The 17,760-nt window shown below is 53.1% G+C and overlaps 8 protein-coding genes across 8 annotated transcripts; 4 read left to right on the forward strand and 4 right to left on the reverse strand.

The window, feature by feature from the left end:
* Positions 1-556: 556 nt before the first annotated feature.
* LRP88_06215 (galactose mutarotase-like domain-containing protein) lies at positions 557-2,755 on the forward strand (the record flags this gene model as incomplete). Its single annotated transcript, XM_083242755.1, has 5 exons — positions 557-1,209; positions 1,301-1,460; positions 1,510-1,548; positions 1,598-2,499; positions 2,548-2,755. The coding sequence occupies 5 exons, from the start codon at positions 557-559 to the stop codon at positions 2,753-2,755; spliced, it is 1,962 nt and encodes a 653-aa protein (XP_083101691.1).
* Positions 2,756-3,264: 509 nt separating this feature from the next.
* Positions 3,265-3,777, forward strand: LRP88_06216 (uncharacterized protein; the record flags this gene model as incomplete). Its single annotated transcript, XM_083242756.1, has 1 exon — positions 3,265-3,777. One exon carries the CDS (start codon positions 3,265-3,267, stop codon positions 3,775-3,777), a length of 513 nt encoding a protein of 170 aa, XP_083101692.1.
* Positions 3,778-5,166: 1,389 nt separating this feature from the next.
* LRP88_06217 (concanavalin A-like lectin/glucanase domain-containing protein) lies at positions 5,167-6,499 on the forward strand (the record flags this gene model as incomplete). The annotated part of the gene is made up of 5 exons (XM_083242757.1): positions 5,167-5,434; positions 5,486-5,539; positions 5,587-5,633; positions 5,685-6,354; positions 6,402-6,499. 5 exons carry the CDS (start codon positions 5,167-5,169, stop codon positions 6,497-6,499), a joined length of 1,137 nt encoding a protein of 378 aa, XP_083101693.1.
* Positions 6,500-6,868: 369 nt separating this feature from the next.
* LRP88_06218 (translocation channel protein TIM22) lies at positions 6,869-7,540 on the reverse strand (the record flags this gene model as incomplete). Its single annotated transcript, XM_083242758.1, has 3 exons — positions 6,869-7,222; positions 7,281-7,376; positions 7,442-7,540. 3 exons carry the CDS (start codon positions 7,538-7,540, stop codon positions 6,869-6,871), a joined length of 549 nt encoding a protein of 182 aa, XP_083101694.1.
* Positions 7,541-8,124: 584 nt separating this feature from the next.
* LRP88_06219 (uncharacterized protein) lies at positions 8,125-9,709 on the reverse strand (the record flags this gene model as incomplete). Its single annotated transcript, XM_083242759.1, has 3 exons — positions 8,125-9,344; positions 9,400-9,483; positions 9,532-9,709. The coding sequence occupies 3 exons, from the start codon at positions 9,707-9,709 to the stop codon at positions 8,125-8,127; spliced, it is 1,482 nt and encodes a 493-aa protein (XP_083101695.1).
* Positions 9,710-10,140: 431 nt separating this feature from the next.
* On the reverse strand, positions 10,141-10,899 carry LRP88_06220 (phosphatidylglycerophosphatase; the record flags this gene model as incomplete). Its single annotated transcript, XM_083242760.1, has 3 exons — positions 10,141-10,227; positions 10,281-10,619; positions 10,678-10,899. The coding sequence occupies 3 exons, from the start codon at positions 10,897-10,899 to the stop codon at positions 10,141-10,143; spliced, it is 648 nt and encodes a 215-aa protein (XP_083101696.1).
* Positions 10,900-11,145: 246 nt separating this feature from the next.
* LRP88_06221 (origin recognition complex subunit 2) lies at positions 11,146-12,927 on the forward strand (the record flags this gene model as incomplete). The annotated part of the gene is made up of 2 exons (XM_083242761.1): positions 11,146-12,758; positions 12,813-12,927. The coding sequence occupies 2 exons, from the start codon at positions 11,146-11,148 to the stop codon at positions 12,925-12,927; spliced, it is 1,728 nt and encodes a 575-aa protein (XP_083101697.1).
* A 268-nt stretch (positions 12,928-13,195) lies between these two features.
* Positions 13,196-14,587, reverse strand: LRP88_06222 (dolichol kinase; the record flags this gene model as incomplete). Its single annotated transcript, XM_083242762.1, has 1 exon — positions 13,196-14,587. The coding sequence occupies one exon, from the start codon at positions 14,585-14,587 to the stop codon at positions 13,196-13,198; it is 1,392 nt and encodes a 463-aa protein (XP_083101698.1).
* Positions 14,588-17,760: the final 3,173 nt, after the last annotated feature.

Raw genomic sequence — 17,760 nt, forward strand, 5'->3', positions numbered from 1 at the left:
AGCTACGACGACGTGGTCACGCACGTTGAAGTCTTTTGAGTAGCTCCATCTCCAATACGTGGAATTGAACCTCTTGGGTCCCCCTCCCCCAGCCTCGGAATTATGGCCGTTTCGGGGCCCCGACTTGCGGGGGGGCCAAGGCGACGACCGGCGATTCCCTGGACTCGGACAAGAATCATCATGTTATTCACCATGCCATGCCATTCCGCAACAGGGTCTTTGCCGGAGCTAAGAGGCTTCTCCTGACAGCCGGGTTCCCCTCTCGCTAAGTCTTTCTCCCGAACCCCGAATGCAAAGATGGGGAACCTCCCCCAACCGGTCGTCCCCTTAGCCTGAAAGGAGGCGATCGACATCTCCCCATGGGGAAACATGGGCCTGCTCGGTGGAACTCGAGCTCACCTTGCCAGGTCTTGACTCGAAGCTTCATCCCCCAAATGACAATGGGGGTTGGGCTGGCTGTGGGGGACTTGAGAAGCTTATAAAAGGGACATGAAGCTCGTGAAGCTGTTGGTGAAGAGCTAGGGCTTCTAGCACACTCACATCTCCCACCGTCGCTATGAAATTCCGCAGCGTATCCCTCGCCGCCTTGCTGCTTCAGGCACCTCAATGGGTGGCTGCAGCTCTTAAGGCAACCGAATCCGACACTGAGCTGGTCATCTCCAACGACCGCCTCTATGCCGCCGTCCAGAAGCCTGGTGGCTCCATCGTGAAGCTCACCCTCGATGGAACGAACCTCCTGGGCACGAGATCGGGCTCTACCGGTCAGGGCCCGTACCTCGACTGCTACTGCACGCCCAAGGGATTCTGGACTCCCGGCACCATGACGCCCAAGTACAAGCTCTTCAAGGGCAAGGATTCGAGCGGCAAGGACTACGGCGGCATCATGATGGCCGACACGTTCACCGAGACGGGCCAGGTTCTGGAGCAGTACTGGTTCCTCCGTGACGGCGAGACGGGCCTGCACACCTTTAGCAGAGTGGCCTACCACAACGAGGAGCAGCCATTCCTGCGCAACCTGCAGGAGCTGCGCACCATGTTCCGGCCCAACAGCGAGATGTGGACGCACCTCTTGACCAACGAGAAGCAATACGCGCCCCTCCCTGGAAAAGAGGCCCAGGCAAAGCAGGTCGTGGTACAGGATGCGACGTGGTATATGGGCAACACGCCTGATGATGCCTATGTCAAGCAGGAGGCGGACTACTTTACGAAGTACACCTTCCAGGACAACTGGCGTGATATCAACGCCTATGGACTGTAAGTACTCATATGTGGTTTTGAGAACGGTTGCTGATTTAAAAAGGTTCGCCGATGGCTCCAAGACCGAGGATGGAGATGCCTACGGTGCTTGGCTCGTCATGAACACCAAGGACACCTACTTTGGAGGACCTCTTCACTCGGATCTGACTGTGGATGGTATCCTTTACAACTACATTAGCTCCAACCACCATGGAGACCAGACTGTAAGCAACCATAACCCTGACTCTGTGACAGATAGCTAAGAAGCCACAGCCCAACATTACCCATGGCTTTGACCGCACATTCGGACCTGTAAGTATACCCCGAGTTAGGAGAGATGAACATGTCTAACCGCGGATAGCAATACTACCATTTCAACCGCTTCCCTGCTGACACGGATATCCTGACTGCTCAGGCCGATGCCGCTCAGTATGCGGATCCCGAGTGGAGCGCCGACTTTTACGACTCCATCGCCAAGCATGTCCCCAACTATGTTCCGTCCAAGAACCGCGGCACCTTTGAGGTTAGGGTCGATCTGCCCAAGGGAGCCAAGAACCCCATCGCAGTTCTCGCCCAGAGCGGCGTCGACTTCCAGGACAATGTATTTGATGTCAACGCCTACCAGTACTGGGCGAATCTCGACGACAGCGGCAGAGCGACCATTCCCATGGTCAAGGCTGGCACGTACCGTCTGACCGTCTATGCTGATGGCATCTTTGGACAGTTCACCAAGGACAAGATCAAGATCAAGGCTGGCAAGACTGAAAAGACAAAGGTCACCTGGAAGGAAGAGTCTTCGGGCAAGGAGCTTTGGCGCATTGGAACCCCCGATAAGACCTCGGGCGAGTACCGCCACGGCTTTGAGCCAGACACATCCAAGCCGCTGCAGCCGGAGCAGTACCGCATCTACTGGGCGGCGTACGACTTCCCCAAGGACTACCCTGATGGTGTTCACTTCAAGGTCGGCGAGAGTGATGTAGGCAAGGACCTCAACTATGTGCACTGGAGCGTGTTTGGCGGACGGGCAAACTACGTGCGTCCCGAGGCCTATGTCGGTAACGGCGATGTCAACAACTGGACAATCGCTTTTGATCTCAAGGAATCCCAGGTCAAGCGCAAGAAGCAGGCCACCTTTACAGTTCAGCTTGCCGGAGCCAAGACTGCCGCCGGAAATACGGATGTGTACAACGCCTCGGAGCCTCACTCGAACCTCAAGTACACAGTCAACATTAACGGCAAGGATCTCGAGCCGTGGGTTATTCCGTAAGTGTGCTTTCACCTCTAGAAGATGTCAGGGCTAACTTGTTCAAGGTATCACCACAGCAGCTCGTGTGCTGTGCGCTCTTCTGTGAGCTGCTACAACATTGCACACAAGTTTGTCTTTGACGCGGGTCTCCTGAGCAAGGGCGAGAACGAGATTGTGCTGAGCCTGCCGTACAATGCTACCGACTATGAGTCTGCTGTGCTTCCGGCTTCTGTTTATGTGCAGTACGACGCTTTGAGGCTTGAGATTGACTAATGTGGTCAACGTGTTGACGAAAGAGTTCATGTCTGGTAGTTGGGAATGGCTTCCGATGCCGGCACGCGAATAATTAAATGATGAAGAAAATAACTCGGAATGAAACTCGAGATCATGTGATAGTCTGTAAAATAGTTGTATCGTCAATGGAGGTTTTGAACCAACATGCCTGTAACATCGGAGGCTTTGTGACGTCTAAAACCTCCGGAATGCGACTGAGAGGGATCGTCCGTGTGGAGCTGTTGAGGATGAAGAGCGAAGAGCGACGCAGTCGGAGGGTTTTCGCGTCGCGAGTCAAGTCAGATGATTTGAAGGATCAATTGAGAAAGAACTACCAACAGATTTGGCTTGGGTGCTTATAACAGTTAAAGACTAGAACTGCACAAGATAATTAATTGCATTGCATCTTGCATTCGCCTCAATCTCACCTCATCACACCTCAACACCAAATCTCAGTACTTCAAGCCATCACCACATCTCGACTTCAACCAACACCCAAAAAGCCCACCATGGCCTCCGGCGCCTTCTTCAACCCCAGGACCCTCCTCCTGGTTACGCCCCTCGTCTCATCAACCTGCTCCCTCTGGTTCGCCTGGGACCAAGACTTCTTCCTCAAGATCTTCACCCGCCCACCCGTGGAGCACAAGCAAGCCGACGCCATCCTTCCCACCTACATCACGAGCTTCTTCGGGTCCGGGCCGTGGGCCGTCGTGTCCCTCATCGGCACCACCTTCTGGACCTCGCTCGCCGCCGTGTGGCTGGAGCGGCCTCTGCTGCGGAGCCGCGGGTCGACGGCGTTTTACGCGGGGACGGCTGCTCTCGCGCTGGGACACCTCGTCTACGTGCCCGCCGTCGCCTGGAAGCTCAAGAATCTCATGGACGACACATGCGCTGAGGAGGGGACGGATAATGTGGGCATGTTGAGGAGGTGGCTGAGCGTCAACATGACGAGGATGCTGACGACGGATATTGGAGCTTGGCTTTGCGCTGTTGTTGCCATTTCGAGGACTCTGACTGTTTAGAGTCGGGAGTGTGAGGTTATCGCCATGTCGGACGTTTCTGGGTCATGGCCTGTATGATACTGGAATTATCCTATCTTGTTCTACCAAAAATGCAAAGTAGCTCTATTCACAATGTACAATCTGCAATTCTTGATGTTTCTTGCCGGGTCAAGGGCCCATGCCTGGGATTCTTGAAATGATGCCACCCTTGGCGTGTGTTCTATTCATAGACGCTTAAATCCGTAACTTATCAATCATGCCAAGACACGTTTAATCGCGTTGAAGAAGGTGCTTTAGCGATGATGCAAGCTACAGTTGGAAGACAGAAATGTCTCTGGTACCTGACTCAAATCACTTGCCCACGGCACTCGCAGCATTTGGCTGCGAGGAGTCCTTTCTCATGATTAAGAACGTACTCATATCGGACACACAAGGAGTTGACTCTTCCAGGCAAATGACATGTAATATATGGTTTTGTCTTATCGCGACTTTTGAATGATAGCACATCACACCGCAGCGATAGGTGACGGCTCGGCTTCTTCTTGAAGCCCGAGCAGCACTCCCATCCCAACGCGAACCCTCCAGCAACATGAGTACTGGTTGCTTTTTAAAGAATTCTGTGTTGACTCGCCTATCTAGACCATTGTTCGCTTACCAATAACACCGTCGGGGTTACCATACCACATGGTCTCGTATATGTGAGTTTTCTAGCGTCCGGTGGACCTCGTCCCGGATCACCGACGGGATGAACATGATAAACCAGGGGAAAACTTTACATTTTCTTCTTTATCTCCGGACAACAGACCAAAAAGAGTTTGGCTGCCCTGTGGAGACAGGAATGGGTGACGCTGTGCTCGGGATCTGGGAGGATCGATTGATCGTTTCAGTCGTGGTCGTGGTCCAGATTACGCGTCTCCTCGACCCAAGCAGCCAGCCACAGCAAAGACACTTACTTCCCTCCCTTGCAAGGAACCTGCGGCAACTTAATTCTGGGGCTATTTTCTTTTTAGACCGATTCTATTTGATGGGAATCAGTCTGACTGATGCGATTCCTTTTTTGGGCCGTCGTGTTGGCCTCGCAACCCCCTGATTAAGCACATCATGGGTATCCTCACCGGAGCACAGCCTTGATTTTACGGTGTCCACCCAGAAAGCATGGGTGTGGATACGGGTATGTGGGGGGAGGAGAAGAAACATCGATGGACTGAGTGTTGGCATTCCGGACTGTCTAAAGCCGGTGGTGGTGTTTATCATGGCTCCATACCCTTGGGCATTGCGTGTACCAAGTGAGGCGTAAGTGTTTCAGTAGTTTCTCTTAACCACTATATTCTGTGATTCAACCCCGGAGATTCCGGCATTCTTTCTTCAGCATCACCTTTACACACCCGATTATACTTGACAGTCAACGCAATGGCCCGACTTATACCTGAAGTCAAACCTGGAGAGACGCCGCCGGCGTACGACGAGATCCTGCTCTCCAGGCCGGGACAGGATGTCCGACGTGCTTCTCCAAGCATGCCCTGGTGGAACCCGCGATACTGGAGGAAGCGAGTATGGGTGGGAGTCGTGGTGGCTATTCTCGTTATCCTCGCCATCATTATTGGAGTTGCGGTTACACAGGCGAAGAAGAATGAGTACCCAGACTATACAGCGCTGTCATATAGCCTCAAGGATACAAGTTGGTTATTATTCTTTGCTTATCAGAACTTGTATCTAACAATTGTCACAGTTGATGGAGAGTCTTTCTTTGACAACTTCAACTACTTTACTGGATACGACCCCAGTAAGTACAGCTCTGACTCCGGAGTTCATCAACTGACACAATTCTAGCCGGGGGCTTCGTTCACTACGTTCCCAAAGAACAAGCAACATCTCTTGTACAACTCCTCTATGAACCTTGAAAGTTGTCGTGATACTGACTTTCACAGAACCTGACCTACGCCTCATCCAGCTCCGCCATCCTCCGAGTCGACACATCCGTCGGTCCCAATGACGAACCCAACGCTTCGACGGGTCGCTTCTCGGTGCGTGTCGAATCCAAGAAGACGTATGACGACGGCCTCTTCATCTTTGACGTCAAGCACACCCCCTACGGCTGCGGCACCTGGCCCGCTCTCTGGCTCACCGACCACTCCAACTGGCCCGACAATGGCGAGATCGATGTTATGGAAGCTACGAACCAGGCTGCCGACGGAAACCAAATGACACTGCATACTACATCTGGCTGCTCCATGAATGTGCGACGGAAAGCTACTGGCAAGGCGTTGCAGAAGAACTGCGACCACAGCAAGAACGACAATGCGGGTTGTGGTGTCAAGTCCGACGATGGTGGTTACGGAACAAGCTTCAACAACAATGGCGGAGGAATCATGGCTATGGAATGGCGAGACGAGGGTATTCGCATGTGGCAGTTCGCCAGAGACTCTATCCCCTCCGACATCAAGAGCAAGAAGCCCGACCCGAGCACCTGGGGAACAGCCCTCGCCGACTTTCCCAACACGGACTGCAACATTGGCTCTCACTTTAAGAACAACAGTATCGTTGCAAACATTGACTTGTGCGGCGAGCTGGTGTATGCCGTCTGGGATGAATCGGGATGTAAGTGGATGTGGTCAACTGGGAGAGAGCTAGACTGACGATTATAGGCCCGAGCAACTGTACTGATCTCGTTGCCAATAACCCCGATGCTTTCAAGAATGCGTATTGGGAGTTTGGATCTTTTGAGGTTTATCAAACCTCCTGAACTTGACTGTTGGATTAGTATGGACTCTTTGTTATGATTCGAAGCGTGGCGTTAAGGAAAAGGGACTTGTGTTTGATTGAGCCTGTTTATAGATAGACACATGTTGAAGAATATGCAGATCATAGACTATTTCTTTGCAAACCTGCTCCCCTATGAAGCGTTTTCGGTATTACACATCTCTGTTGATACACGTACAATCGTCTATTCCGCCATCGGCACATCTGCCAGGGGCCAAAGATCCAAAGAGGAGAGAGAAGTCCGTCTCCCAACGCCAGCCCTATGCTCTAATAAAGTAAACCCCAAACTCCCACTAAAAACATTCATATCTGTACAACACAATCCACCGTTTTTGTTGCTTCGTATCTTCCTTTACTCGTCCTTGGCGGGCGACCTCATCCAAGCATCAATAGCCGCACTAAACGCCGCAAACGCCAAGCACCCGCCAGCCGCAGCCTGAGGGCCAGCGTTCTTGGCCAGGACGCCGCCCGTCAGACATCCGGCGGCGACGCTGTTGGTGAGGTCGTTCTTTGCGCGCAGACCCTCGACGCCACACTCGATGCCAGAGTACAGAGCTCCGACCTTGCCAAAGTTCTTGGCCATGGACCACGACCGCGTTCCCATATCCTTGAAGCCGATCCTGAGCTGCTCCTTTAGCGGGAGGGAGCTGATTGTGGTCTGCGGGGCGCCGGGGGCGGCCGTGTGGTAGGGTGTATCGTAGGACATCTAGGAAGAGAGTGAATTAGCCGGTGATTCTTCAAGGATGAAAGAGTTGAGGACGTACAGAAGCCATAAACATTCCAAACACACCACCCATGCCAAAACCCATCACTCCAGACATGACCGACTTTCCATAGCAAGACTCCATCGCAGCTTGGACCTATAATTCTCTTAAGTTAGCCGACTTTGCGCCCCTCCACATGCCGAGAGGAGGGAAAAACGTACAGCTTTGACGTTGGGATCTTGAGGTCCGCCGGGCGTGGGCATCGCGCCCGCAGCAGCGGCGGTAGCAGCAGTCGGAGGAGCGGTCCCGGGAAAGTTCATCGTGGCTGCGTTGATATGGTGGAGGTTATCGCGGGTTTAGCTACGGCCGAATGGACTTGGGGGAAATCTTTCGGAGGCAAGATTTTTGCCAGTTGCCACCGCTTTCCGGGGGCGGGATGATATCGGCCCCACCTTTCCGGACCTTGGCGCGGGGCTCTATTGAACTTCAATCTTCAACTCAAAGGGTAGATAACCCCCCACCTACCAAGACAGGTAATATCACATCACGATAATGCCACAGCAAGGACCTCAAGTCGACCAAAACTACTTTGAATGCTAACCTCGGAGTATCTGCGCGGATCAACTAAATCGTTACAGAACTGGAACCATGAATGTGAACCTTGTAAACCCCATCCTTCACCCCCCATCACAATTGCCTGGCCAAGTCTCGTCCAGCAAGACCTTCCATGCTTGTGATTTACAACCATCACATATCTGTTCCTGGTAGTCCGCCGCAGTCTCTCTCGTTAGCAAATATTCATTATCTCTTTGTCATAATGTCATAAAGTCATCCCCGTCGTGTGCCACAAATCTTTGGACTCGGGTGCTGAATCAGTTGCGCTCATGAGACGGCGGTGGCTCGTCTAGTTCTGGCGCGTGGTGGGGCGATCAGGAAGAGGTCGTCGCTTGGGAGCAGGCATCTGCTCGTCCCCGACAGAGATGCTGCGCTTTCGGTTCTGCAGCATGGCATCAGCCTCGCGGCGAGCAAACGCCTCCTGCTCTGGTCCCGTGAATGTGAAGGGGAACATCTCGCGAATCGAGGGCAGTCGAAGGGGCCCTTCCTCCTTGCCCGGGGCGGGCGTCTGGAAAGTAGGCTGGACAGAAGACTGGCGAGAGGCTTGAGTGAACGTCTGGTAGGAAGCTCGGGTAGGGGTCTGCTGAGAAGTCGTCGCGTAGCTCTGGTAGAACGGGACATACGAAGAAGAACCTTGAATCTGGGTGGTCGCGGTCGCGGTGAGTCCCTGAGTGCGTCGAACATCTTGGTGAGTTCCTGTAGCCGTGCCCCGAATGCCACTCCCGAAAGACTGAGGCTGGCGGCTGAGAAGAGCGTTGGGTCCAGAAGAGGGCTGGGTGACGGGCGCCTGCGAAGCAGTTGGCTGTCTAACAGGCTGCGCAAGCTTAGTAGCCTTGGTCTGGCGCTGGATCGCCCTTGAGGGCTTTCGCTGGCCAGTGGATGCAAGAGAGCCGGGCGCAGAACCCGAATTGGTAGCAAAAGGGTTGGCGAACGAGTTGGCAAAGGAGTTGGCAGCAGGGGCGATAGCAAGTTTGGCAAAAGAGTCGGTAGCAGTGCTGGCAGCGGGGTTGACAAAAGAGTTGGCAACAGTGTTACGAGCAGGGGTGGTAGCAGTGTTGGCAACAGGATTGGCAAGACTGTTTCGTCCGCCCTGGTTGATGGGTGTGAATGACGAAAGACCATCTCCAAGCTCGCGCCCAGTGATAAACTTGAACACCTCCGCGGGGGTCGCATCTGTGGTAATCCCTGACTTAGCAGCACGAGCGACAGCAGGCTTGGCAAAAGAGTTGACAGTAGCGTTGGCAGCAGGGCCGGCAAGACTGTTTCGTCCGCTCTGGTTGATGGGCCTGAACGATGGCGTATCTGCAAGATCGCGCCCAGTGGCAAGCTTGTACAGCTCCGCAGGGGTGAATGTTGGGCCATCCTCAGCAGGCGGGGCGGCCTTGCGCCCACGCTTCGTCTTGGGCTTGGGCTTGTTGATCTCGTTCAGAAGAGAGGCCAAGGAGTCGTCCGAAGTGGGAGCTTGAGCGGGAGCAGGAGGGGGCGAAGTCTTGTTCTCCTTGAACCACTCTGTTTGCGCTGTCAGTTTCCAAATCGCAAACGGAGCAAACGAATGCAAACTTACCAATGTCTCGCAGGTGCTTCTCCAAGAAGGGGTTGGCCTTGGGGGACTTGGCGCCGGGCTTGAAGTTCTGATAGTGATGCTCATCTGTTTGACTGTTAGCGCAAACCGAGAAGATGTGACATTACTACGTACAGAGCATCGTGTTGGTGTACTCGCGGCGGGCATTGGCCCCAACCTCCCTCGTCATGAGTTCAGCACATTGCGGCCAGGTCAGAAGACGTTTGGCAGGGTTAGCAGCGTGTGGCGAGACGGGGACAACGATCTCCCAAAAAACCCGCTCCTCTTCGGTGGACCAAACCTTGCCGCCCATCTTGCAAAAAATCGCAGAAGAAGCAGAGCACTAGGCTTGTCGTTGTGGGTATCAGAGAGGGAGAGAGTTGCGATCGATGACTGGTCAAGTAGTGCTACGAGGGAGTCGGCGTTTGCAAACTTGTTTGGAAGAGGTTGAGTCTCGAGATAAAATTACAAACGGGAGGATCAGAGGGAAGATTTATAGGTTGGGGTGGTGTTGCAAAATGTCCCAAGATGGGTGATTCAGTCCCATTTGTATTGTCGTGATCTTTTGGATCATTGTTGTGTTGAGAATTGGGCAGGGCCAGGGCGCTGAATAGAAGACAATACAATAAGTATTGTTGGTGATTCACCTATTTGGGACATGCAATCCGAAATAGGCTGCTTGATCGAGGCCGATTTTGTTGGCGGCCGGTTGACGGTGACAATAGCAACAATATCAGACGACAGTTATTCTTCGAATATGCTGCGAGGCTCAGGCGCCTGAACCCCCCGAGAAAGGAGAAACGATGATAAGTGTCGCTCAGCCCTTGAGAACTGTTCTCAGTTAGTTATTGTTTACCATTTGAGGCTATTCATGTTCAACCCACAATGCTTTTCTTCTCCAAAGGGATCACCCCGTCTCTCACCCAGAACCCCCAGCCCCCAGTCATATTCGCGAGCATCATATCCGTAGTGAGCCTGTCGCCGACGAATGCAATGTGCGCAGGGTCAGTAACGCCCGTTTCTGGATGCTTTTGGAAGTATTCCATGATCTCCTCCCCACACCCTGGCTTCTTGACTGCGTGAGGAAGCACTGGAACGCCTGTGTTCCTCTCCACCTCGGAGGCTAGCTTCATATTGTTATCCCAAGAAGTTGCGCCGGCGGTATTTGAGACCACGAGCAGCTTCCGACCGGGGTATGCTTGCCTCAGTTTCTCAAAGTGAGTCTGTCGCAACCTTAGCAAATGACTCCATGTGTCTCTCCCGAGGTCAATGGTAATTCACCTGATAGGGACCGTAGACTTCAATGCTATCAGGGTAGGCAAAACAATCGTCTTTGTCAAGGACGACCGCCTTGATCTCTACCTTTCGGCCATCCTTCTGCAGTCCCTTCTCCAAAGGGATTGGCAGGTCATTGAAGGTGGATACGGTGTGATGGGGGAGACAAAGACTCGGCTTGAAGAAGAGCCTCGTAATGTTTAATGATGCCGAGAGATTCAAGTTCATCGTGATACAGTTTCGAAGGTTGATGAACGTGATGTTGTGAGTGAAGTGAATGGTGGTTGAGAGGAAGTTGCAAGCTCGCGCCACATTGTCTGCGCCACAGAGCGCCACAACCAATTTAGCAAGGAACGCGTTACTCAAACGCGACTGGTCATTGCATCTCCTTCGTCACCCCTGTTCACCTTTGAATAAGGCAAATCAGTCGCTGTAGGGATACGGGTTGATCTTGCTTCTACATAAATCTCCATCATGCCACGGAAGAAGGCTGTCCTCGAGCCAGGCCAACCCCCGGCAGAAGCACCACGATCTCTCCGAAAACGAAGCCACCAGGAACTCGATGCAATCCCAGAATCAGACCTCGAAACGACGCCCTCGAAGCGTATACGAAGCTCAGCTCGATACTCCCCGGTGGCCAACGATGATTCTGACAGTCAAGTCGAGGTCTTCACTGCGAATGGAACTGGAAGCCCTGCAATTGCGAGCACTGAATTATTAAAGACCGACGATGACGAGACCCCTAAACCCACTCCCCGACGTCGAGGTCGACCCCCGAAGAAGGCTGTGAATGGAGAAACGCCCACGCCGAAAGCGAGCCGCACCGCCCTTTTCCAAACCCCTACCAAATCTGCGGTCTTTTCTTTGAGTGCTGCCACCCCTCGGGCGGCAGATCGATCCGCAAGGAAGAAGAGCGCAAGGGCCTTCATAGAACATGTGGTGGGCGACAACCTCACGGATGAGGAAGACGAAGGACTCACGAGGCATATCTACGATTCGAGCGAGGACGAGGAAGAGGGCGAGGATGGCATTTCGATTTCCGCAGACGCATCGGCCATAGACGAAGCTGCGACACCATCAAAGAGGACCCCAAAGCCAAGGGGGCGACCCAAGAAGACCAGATCTCCAAGCCCGCCTCGAGACTTGCCTCCTCACGAACTATACTTTGCCCACAACAAGCCCGGAAGGCCAAAGACGTCGAACAATACCCTCGGATCACTCTCTTTGCTCACCCACGACGAGTACTTTACCATAATTAGGGAGAACAAAGACCACCATGAAGCCGATATCGAGTACTTGGAGAGTCTACATGCGGAATCCTTTCCACAATGGTCATTTGAGCTATCTCAGGGCTTCAATTTGTGTCTCTACGGTTATGGCTCGAAGCGGCGGTTATTACACAAGCTTGCAGGGCATCTCCATGCTCGAAGCAGGCGGGACAAGGGAGACAAGATTGTCATAATCAACGGTTACGCCCCAACCACGACAATGCGCGAGATCCTTAGCACTGTCGGCACTGCTATCGACCCTTCTCAGCGCATCCCACTTGCCCAGCCCTCCGTCATGGTCCAGGCGGTCCTTTCTCACCTCGCCAACTCATCGATGACACTCACACTCATCGTCAACTCAATAGACGCAGCACCACTGCGTAAGCCCGCTTCTCAAACTGCCCTTGCACAGCTCGCCGCACATCCGCGAATACGTTTGATCTGCTCTGCTGACACGCCCGACTTCGCGTTGCTTTGGGATATCGGCGTGCGCTCTGCGCTCAACCTGGTGTTCCATGATTGCACAACATTTGCAGCGTACACTGCTGAGCTCGACGTTGTTGACGAGGTTCATGAGCTACTCGGTCGCAATGCCCATCGTGTTAATGGCCGCGAGGGTGTCGCGTTCGTCTTGCGCAGTTTGCCCGAGAATGCAAAGAACCTATTCCGCTTGCTCGTGGGCGAGGTTCTCATTGCCATGGAAGAAGAGGGCGATGGCGGTGATGAACCCACAGGCGTGGAATACCGGATGGTGTACAACAAGGCGGTGGAGGAGTTTATCTGCAGTTCCGAGATGGCTTTCCGGACTCTGCTGAAGGAGTAAGTACCCTCTTTCTTGGTTTCTTATATCGACCTGTTACTGACAAAGAGTAGATTCCACGACCACCAGATCATCAAGAGTATCACAGACGCCCTTGGAACAGAGTTGCTGAGTCTTCCGTTCCGGAAGGATGAGTTGGAAGCAATCTTGGAGGATCTCATGTCATAATTTGGATAATCACTACAGTACACGTAAAAGCATAACACATCATGTTTGGCGCAGGAGTTGGCTGTGGGAACTCAAGGATGATTGCTATATTATCTTAGGGGTATAGAAAGTACATCTCAGGGATACCGCTCCCCCAAGACCTGAAGAGAAGTCGCCCTTTTTAAGTCTCATAAAACGTTCATTCATCTCTATCCAGCCGCCTGCCGTCCCTCTCATCTATTTTCTTCATCCGACCAAAGGACCATCGCCAAACGCCGCTACCACTGTATCAAATACCGAGGCTTTTTACGCATGTCCAAAGGACCACGGGTACGATGACATTGTCGTTGCCGCCCGTCAGTACGGCTTCCGTAAGGCTCGCCATCGAGGCGCACATTGCTGAATTCCGTGCACTGGCAAAAATACCAGCTTGCTCACTCGTGGCGGGCCAGCCGCCAACCCTCAACCAGATGCTGGCAGCAGCCAAGCCAGCAAACACAGCTATGGCAAATGCAACACTGCCCTCCAGACTCTTTCCGCCGCCCCAAAGCCACTTCCGGTGACCGTAGCGGCGGCCGATGAGGGAGGCAGCTGCGTCTCCGAGTCCCACGCAAATAACGCCAGACACCATGCTGACTTCACGGGTTGGCACCTCCCAACCTGCAAGATAGCCGGATCCAGTTCTCGGGATCGAGGCGAGAGCTAGCCAGAGAGGGATAGCACATCCGATGAGGAGGAAGATGTGCGAAATGACAACAGGGCCGCGGAAATCTCTTCCGTCCACGTACGGAGCAAGGAACGACGCTATCGGTTTCGAAAGCGGAGGAAGCTGACTTGCTCTCAGAAGATCCAGTATCAAAAAGACGGCCAAGATCAAAGAGAGAGCCAGAGCCGCGTAGGTAGGGTCGACGTAAGTTGCAGGGAGGAACATACCGACCATCATGAAGTGGAATACCTTCCGCCGTGTGTCAACCTCGTAGATATCCTTCAGACGGAAGACAATGATGAGGCCGACAATCAAGATACCCAACCAGTAAACGCTCAACAAGAGTCGGGTGTTTGCCTCGCCAAAGTCGTCATGACGAACATGCTGTACCCAGCCAAAGTGGCATTGCTTTTCTGGCTCTGATTCTGATCGCGACGGCAGACAGATCCACCGTTCAAGGTTGGCCATAACCACTTGGTACCTAAACCAAGGCAGGTCTCCAAAGAGGTATCCCAGAGCCCAGCCGATGGGCTCATTGCCGTCCAGGGCAAATTTCTGGACATATGTGCGGATACCAATCAGGATGATGGCCAGGATGCAGGCGTAGACATATCCTGCATACAACCACTTCCTTAATGTAGCCTGCTCTTGGGTGAGCTTGAAAAAGGGTCGAACAGACATTGAGGTTGCCCGTTTCTTGCGCCCTGAAGGAGTATGCGTGGCGTTACGTCGAACGACATGGTCCATGTGTGACAGTGTATGTCTTCGGACAAAGGAAGTGCCGTTGGCGAAAGCGTCGTCGCCGGCCGTGGGAGATGACGGAACACTGTCAGCATCCGCTGTCACAGGATAACTTGGCCCAAAAGTCTTGACTCTTGTAGGCTTCCTAAAGAGGGGCCCAGCCTCATCCTCGGATGAGCCGACCGTGTCATACACCGTCTCTTCAAAGTTCGCCCTCAGTAGCTCATGCTTCATCCGACGCAATGAGAGTGCTTGAGCTAGTGACTTCCACAGAGGAGGGCTTTGAGAGATTGATGCCCTTCGAAACCGCCATTTTGGGACTCTGGCCAGAGCAATTCCCCATCTTATGACGGGACCGCAGAAGACAAGCAAACTGAGGCCACCTCCCCAGAGCAGGGCTTTGAGGATCTGAATCTGTGGCGAAGAAGCCAGAAGTAACACATTAATGAGTGCAATTGACAGCAGCTGGAGCTCAGCCGTCAAGAGACTCGTGGTAGTAAGGTGATGCAACACCACGCATAATGATTGGTGTAGAGGATACAGCAAGACGGCCGTTTCCTCAGATATAAAACTGTCTGGATTCTCGACTTCGAAAATCTCGCGCTGTCGCGGGCTCCAGATCAACGGAAGGCAAGAAACCCCCCACGCTATCACATCATAGGTGGCATAAGGGTTGACCTTTGGGATGACGCTCTGGGGGATGGAACAGAGACTGAGTACAAGGTTTGGAAGAACCCCAGCCGGGTTATTGGAGGAAACAAGGAGAGATACGAAAAGGGTGATTGCTGGAGGATATAGTAGTGGCGCGGGGTCGAAATGCGCAGGAAGCTCGAGAGGAATTGGGTGAGTAGGAGAATGGTTACGGTAACCCCATACCACGACTCGAAGAGGGTAGAGGACGAGTAGTCCAGTGTAAGAAATGGCAAGAAAGAGAATGTCTAAATAAGTTAGTTGATTCGATTGGCATGGAAGCATAATACACATACCCTTTCCCCAAATATCAAGGAGCCTCGATACTTGAGGGTTCGAAGCTACCATGAGACCCAAGGCCAGGACAATGCCTGCTTCAGTTATTCGTCGCGCAATCACTCGTCTTCGTCGCCGAAGGGCTTCAAGTAAGCGCCGTGACTCCGGTGTATCGACAGGGGTGAGCGCCTTTTCCACCGCGCGAACAGCATGGCCGTCCAGCGCTGCTGGCGAGGGCAAAGGCGTTGAGGATCCAGAAAGCGGCTCATTGAGACCCCTCAATCCTTTGTGTAGATTCGTCTTGGGCGCTGGTAGCCCTTTCCAGAAGTGTTCATCATCAGCTTCGGAGCCGCTGTCACTCGTTTGGGGTGAATCCCTAGGGAGAGGGGGCCATGCTGTGCTGGACGGCTCAAGCTGGGCGTCGTCACCACTCCCGGTCGATTGCGCTTGGCGGTTACGTAGAGAGAATCGATCCGAAAGGTGCGGGAGGTCGGTATTCTGGTGATGGTATGGATGAGGAGATCGCGAGCGCACTCTCAAGCTGGATTGCTCATCGGGGTCGAGGGAATTCAGCGACTCGGGGCTAAGATGCTCTGTCATGACGAGGCTGTTGAGGACGCAGCGGTATCATTGAAGAGGGTAGGGGTGCGCAGGCGCATCAAATAAGGACGTCGAGGGCTCGTCGCAGGGAGGGTGAGTTGGTTGGAACGAATATGAATTGAATTGGAGATTATCCGAGTCAGCGGCTTGACAATCGGAGCACGTTCCCACACCGACGGTTTTGCTTGACATGGAAGAGAAGCTTGAACAGCCGTCATCATGTGAAAGTGGCCTTCTGCGTCGGGCGACCATATGTTTCGTCAGCCTTTGGCATCAGTCAGCCGCAGCCAGGGGCACAAGCCACGAATGCGCGATAGTGGCTGAGGATCGACAGCCTCATGAACTCTGAGTATCATGACACGCAAAAGACGCTCAATTTGGTAATCTAGCAGGTCTAGTGTATTCCCTAGCACATGGCTCTTTATTCCGAGCCTCGTGGTAAATTTCTTGTTTTTTTTTTTTTACTTCCTCGGTAAGAGGAGCTTCATCGCTTCGATCGAGAGCCAAGAAATTCAACGCATTGCCTCACTTGTTGAGCCAACACACAAAAGCCACACGAGACATCACGTGAATCAAGCTCAGCTTTCAATGGCACGTTGGTCAAGGAGATACCAATTGCTTCCTATCCTCAAGGTGAGGAATAAAGCAGGATCTCTTGGTACCTAAATTATTCATAATATTAAAGAGGGGTTGGATCTTTGCTCTTCTGCTGTCTCATTTGTCCTATTTCCTCACCCGCCTAAATGTTTTCATGGTTGATGAAGGTGGGTGCCATCCCAGCAGATGTGACAGTGACACCGACCATTTGCCATCTTTTTCTTTACACAGAGATGCACCAGTTCTTCTATCAAGTATGATTGGGATGAATCCCCTCAATGGCCCAGTCAAGGTCACGTTTCCAGGCTGAGATGGAACCACTGAGGGCTAGACCTCGAATGTCGTCCCCGCTGGGATAAATATAGACGACGATCGACCAGTGGATGCACACGCCAGAGTCACTCCCCGCGCCCATCCCAGATCAGCACCAACCAACAGAATCCTTCCCGAGCGACTTGACGCTGAGCGGCAGGCTCTCTCGATACCGCCTCCCCGGGTTGGTAACATCTTGTGATGGCTGCATCTCGGATTGATGCAGCTGCAGCACGAGGCCGCATCTATCAACAACCGTGACACGTCAGACACGTCAGCCCCAGCCCGAGACCATCCCGGCGTCCAGTGATGCTGGCCCACCTATGGCCTGGCCAGAGCTGCCACAGCGCTCCCAGTATGGCATCAGGTGAGGAAGAAGGTGTTGCTGCTACGCACCGTTCTCACCAAGTCAACAAAGAAATGGTCAGGCCTGGCATTGGGGAGACACGCGCCGGGCGGGGGGCAAGATTCTCGACACCACCTCCTGCACGTTTCTGAGACTTCAAGATGGAGTACAGCGACAATTGAGTTGCGGGACTAGTTGCAGTTTTTCAGCAGAGGTGACCATGTCTCTCTTTTGGCCACCATTCGCATCCTACAGGCCAATGATTGCGCCTCGGCTCATACAACTGCATTGGCGTGTTTGACGATTGAGAAAGTGTGTTTGGTGGCGGGCAATAGCTTATGTATTGTAGGCACAAGTTGCTTACAGACCGAAACGGACAAAGACTCCATCAAGTCTATTCAGTCAGAGAGGGGTTGGAGTTTCAGGCTCAGCCTGAGGTTGACCAAGATGGCGACCTGCGTCAACTGCAACAGCAATGGTCACAGCAGCATCGAATTGGCTGCAACAGCAGCACCCCAAGCTACAACCATCCTCTTTATGTTCTGCTCCAGAGCTATCCGCATTGGGTGGCAGGAGGAACAAGGAG

This window comes from Fusarium phalaenopsidis (assembly GCF_050370095.1).
Source record: "Fusarium phalaenopsidis strain FUZ10S chromosome Unknown contig_32296, whole genome shotgun sequence".
In the NCBI taxonomy this organism is placed as follows: domain Eukaryota; kingdom Fungi; phylum Ascomycota; class Sordariomycetes; order Hypocreales; family Nectriaceae; genus Fusarium; species Fusarium phalaenopsidis.